Source organism: Fragaria vesca, linkage group LG5 (genome assembly GCF_000184155.1).
Source record: "Fragaria vesca subsp. vesca linkage group LG5, FraVesHawaii_1.0, whole genome shotgun sequence".
Taxonomy (NCBI): Eukaryota; Viridiplantae; Streptophyta; class Magnoliopsida; order Rosales; family Rosaceae; genus Fragaria; species Fragaria vesca.
Window position 1 is genome coordinate 5,435,168 of NC_020495.1, and position 4,990 is coordinate 5,440,157.

General features: G+C 49.2%; 1 protein-coding gene across 1 annotated transcript; it reads left to right on the plus strand.

The window, feature by feature from the left end:
* Positions 1–379: 379 nt before the first annotated feature.
* On the plus strand, positions 380–1,720 carry LOC101306143. Its single transcript, XM_004300952.1, has one exon. It carries the CDS (start codon positions 380–382, stop codon positions 1,718–1,720), a length of 1,341 nt encoding a protein of 446 aa, XP_004301000.1.
* The last annotated feature ends 3,270 nt before the right edge of the window (positions 1,721–4,990 follow it).

A 4,990-nucleotide genomic window follows, 5' to 3' on the forward strand; every position in this document is an offset into this window, starting at 1 on the left:
CGTCCGGATTTTAATTGTTGAGCTTCATGGATGAGGAGCACACGACCTTCACGATTGACAAGGGCCTATATTGCTATAAAGTAATGGTTTTCGGACTGAAGAACGCGGGAGTCACCTACCAGCAGCTGATGAATGTCATGTTCGCCGAGTACCTCGGGAAGATTATGGAGGTATATGTCGATAACATGCTGGTCAAAAGTATAATGGTCGAGGAGCATGTGGGGCATCTGGAGAAAGTCTTCAAGGTCAACTGAGGTACGAGATGAGGTTGAACCCTTAAAAGTGCATATTCGAAGTGATCAAAGGGAAGTTCCTGGGACATGTAATTAGCAGGAGGGGGATAGAAGCCAACCCGAAAAAGATTCAAGCCATTTTGGACATGGAAAGACCCAAGGAAAGGAATGAAGTGAGTTCGTTGGCCGGGAAGATCGTCGCCCTTGCCAGATTCGTGTCACTACTCACAGATAAGTGTGCCCCTTTCTTTCGGCTGTTGAAAGAGCAGTGGTGTAAGGAGATAATGTGGGGAACCGAGCAGGAAGAGGCATTCAAACAGATAAAGGCATACCTCACATCCGCGCTGGTTTTGTCAAAACCGATCCCGAGCGAGATGCTTTTCTTATACATTGCGGCATCGCAGTTAGCGGTCAGCTCAGTGCTCATAAGAAAGGAGTCCGACATCGAGCATGCAGTGTTCTACACCGGGAAAGGATTCATACCGCCCGAGAGCAGGTACCCGGACGTCGAGAAATTAGCCTTGACACTTATCGTAACCTCTAGAAGGCTCAGACACTATTTCCAAGCACACTCGATAACCCTTTATACCAACCACCTCCAGAGGCAGATCATGCAAAAACCAGAGATCAGTGGGAGGCTAGTAAAATGGGCCATTGAGTTGGGAGAATTTGATATCCATTACCGGCCAAGAGTGGCTATCAAAGGCCAAGCAGCGGTCGACTTTATATTCGAGCTCACGCCCATGAAAGTAATGGGGCAATCAGCCGAGTTCACGCCCATGGAAGTGGTGGGAGAATCGTCCAAGGTCAAACGGGAGGAAAGTGATCCTGGGCCGGCCGTGAAGGCACACATTGAGGAGCCACCGACGCCACTTTGGAAGCTTTTTATTGATGGCTCGGTGACGAGAAATGAAAGCGGGGCGGGAATAATATTGGAGACCCCCGATGGATTTAAACACAAGTACGCCCTGGAATTTCAGTTCAAGACATCAAACAATGCGGCAGAGTACGAAGCCTTAATTGGGGGATTGCAACTCACCCGAGACATCGGTGTGGAGAGAGTGGAAGTGTTTAGTGATTCACAGTTGGTTGTAAATCAAGTCAATGGGAGCTTTGAAGCTAAAGAGCCTCAGTTACACTCTTACCAAGCGCTATCAAAAGCCTTCATGCTGCGTTTCAAGTCGGCCTCTCTCTCTCACATGCCCCGTAAGGAAAACAGTAATGCAGATGCCCTCGCCCGGCTAGCCACCGGAGAGCTTGGGAAAGGCAGAAAGAAGGCAAGGATTGAGGTGCTAGGAAAACCGAGTATCAGTAAAACAATCTCGGAGATATTCATGATCGAGGCGGGACTCGGAGAGCCTACGTGGATGGACCCCATAATCGTGTTCATGAAGGAGGGGGTGCGCCCGGAGGACAGGCAGCAAACACGAAAATTACAATCGAGATGTGCAAGGTACACACTCATGGGCGGGAAGCTATACTGCTGAGATTACAGTTTCCCAAACCTCAAGTGTGTGATAGAGGAGGAAGGAGAAGTGATCACGGGAGAAATCCATGAATGGGTGTGTGGGAATCACTCTGGATCCCGGTCATTTACGCATAAGGCACTCCGCACAGGGTTCTTCTGGCCCAACATGGGCGCCATGGCAAATAAGATGTCGGCGAGATGCCGTAAATGCCATTTGCACGCTAACGGGATACATTCCCCTTCTATTGCTCTATCAATATTATTGTCACCCTGGCCTTTTGCACAGTGGGGCCTTGATCTCATTGGGATACTGCTAACGGCGCCCGGGCAGTTCAAGTACGTAATAGTGGCCATTGACTACTACACGAAGTGGGTGGAGGCAGAGCCCTTAAGGAAGATAACCACCTAGTGCGTAAAGAATTTCCTGATGAAGAATATATATTACAAAATCGGGGTCCCGAAGACAATAGTCACGGACAATGGAACACAATTTAACAACAACCATCTGATCGAGTTCACGAAAGACATGGGCACTAAGATGGTTTTCGCGTCGGTGGCACACCCACAAACTAATGGTCAGGTGGAGGCAGTTAACAAAATCATTAAGAAGCTTATGAAGAAGAAGTTAGACGACGCAAAGGGTATGTGGGCACAGAAGTTGCCAGAGGTATTATGGGCAATCAAGACCACGACAACTGAAGCAACGGGAGAGACGCCGCATGGCTTTTGGCAGAGAGGCTGTCTTGCCAGTCGAAACGTTGATACCATCGAGAAGGGTCGAGAACTTCGATGCCACCACCAACGAGGAAGGCCTCTGGTTGAATATTGATCTTATTGAGGAAAGGAGGGAGAGAGCAGACTTGCACAACCAAGTCTATAAGCAGCGAGTTGCATGCCATTACAATAGTAAAGTCATGACCCGGACGTTGGGATAAGGGGACTGGGTAATAAAGAAAATCATGACCAAGACGGCGGCCCTGGACCCAACTTGGGAAGGACCGTACGAGATCATTGAGGAGGTCGGCCCAGCAACTTTTTTTCTCCAAGATCAGGATGGGATAGTCACCGGGCACTCGTGGAATACGAAGCCCCTGAAATTCTACCCAGTCTGAAGGGGGACGAGACCCATTTTACATTTTTGTAAAATGTATATTTGTAAGTGTTGTTGCTCCCTCCAAGAGAACAACAAGTCCCGAAGGATGCCTCCATTCGTTTCGAAAGATTTAATACAAGAATGGGAAGTTGAATTCAAATTCTAATGATAGGTAATCCCCCGAGGGGCATAAGTTATTGAACTTCCCAGTAACCCTGAGCGGGATAGGCACAATACAAATTATATAACACAAGAAGCAAGCAATAAAATGGGATAACGCATAATATATTAAAACCCAAGACGTCGAGCGTATACAACCAATGGGTATTATAAGGCATGAGGCCATTGTCTTTCAAAAAAAAAAAAAAGGAAAAACGGCAAATGACAACTTATGCCTCGCCAGGGTCCTCTTCCTCATTCCCGGACGCCTCGGCCAATTTGTCGTTACCGTCAACGCCCTTCTCAGCAACCTTCTCGGACAGCTCGCCTGCCTCAGGCTCTTTCTCAACAACTGCCTTGGACTTGGCCTTCCTCTCCTTGGCCTCCCGGGCAGCGAGCAAATCGGCAGTCATCTTGGCCTTGTCTAGATACTCAAGGCGGCTCCAGACGCCGAACTTCTCGGTGATGCCACTCTCCCGGGCAGCCTTGAGCATAACCTTCAGCTCATCCGACTCCTTGAATTTGGCTACAGTAAGCTCGCCCTGGGCGGGAATCTGGCCTTGTAGATTTTGCAGATTAGCAATCTAGTCGTCCCTTTCCTTCAGTTTATCCCGTAGCTTTGCATTCTCCCGTTGAAGCGCGTCTATATCACACTCCAAAGTAGCCACCCGTTCAGCTTTTCTCTCCAAATCCTTGGTATGAAGGCTGAGTTTGGCAAACTTGTCAGCCAACGAGAACTTCTCCTTCTTCTCGGCCTCCAAGTTTTTCTCCATCTTCTTCTACTTGGCCCGGAGGTAGCTAATCTGGTCGTTAAGGCTAGGTAAGCGCTCCTTGATCCTGTTGGAGTCCTCGCTGACATCAATGGCATAGACGGCAAAAAGAGCCTGCAAGAGTAAAATAAGTTAAGTACAGCGTCCCGGATAGTATGTTGGCGTAAAACAGGAGAAGCCTACCTTCATCATCGCCTCCCAGGAGTATTGCCGGTTCTGCTGAGGAGTGTTGGACCCGAACTTGATACGATCCAACTCCACGCCCTTCAGATCGCCCACCATGATGCGGACGAACTTTTCATCAGCGCACCTGTACTCATCCAGTATCTGTCGGATAGGAGTCTTTTTTTTCTTGGGAAGAGCAGGAGCGAGAGTGCTCAAGGACACCAAGTTACCGGCCGAGGAGCCTGCCAACTTCTGCTTCTTCAGGGGCGGGGAAACTCCAGACACACTCACGCCAGTCAAAGTCACAGCGTCGTCTCTCAGAGACCTCGACTTCTTGGACAGCTGCTTCTTCCTCTTTTTGCCTAAGTTGACGTTGACAACATTCCCGGTCCTCCCGGGGGCCTCTATGTTAGAAGATGGCCTCCCATACACTTCATCGGGAATCTCCAGGAGCACCGGGTCCTCCGAGAGGAGGACGGCAGAGTCCTCGACGTTCACTTCGGTGCGAGCGGCAACTTTCCCCACCTCTAGTAGGTCACTCAGCAAGTCTATACCAGAATCCATGTCGCGCGGGTGTGAGGGACGGTGTTTTCGCCTAGGCACTTTAGCTAAAAGTAAAGTCAACAGTCAAGATCTTAGGAACCAAGAGTAACAAAAAGCCAAAGCAATGAGAGAATAGGAAACGAGCGAAACTAATTTGGAACCCCACCAGGCATACGGCCGAGTTCACAGTGAACTAAGACAGCCCATCGGGTCAGGTTGTACAAGCTTCAATCCTCGTCCGAGGCCCAGGCTGCAAATATCCACCCAATGCGTCGCTTCTCGATCTCTAACAGCGAGAAGGATTGATCCCGGATATATCTAAACCGGTTGGGCACAACGTATGTTGGATAGTTTCTTTGCCATCGACCACCGGTAAACACGACCTTTGAACGCCAATTGTTATTCATAAATGTTGGGAGATCGGTAACGGGAGGCAAGTAGTCCCGAGCGGCAAATGAAACACACCCGCCATAGTTCTGTTTTTTCGAGTACGAGTGGCGGTAGAGGGCTCGGAACTCGTTAATAGTAGGAAATCTCATAGGACAAGTAATACATTCAG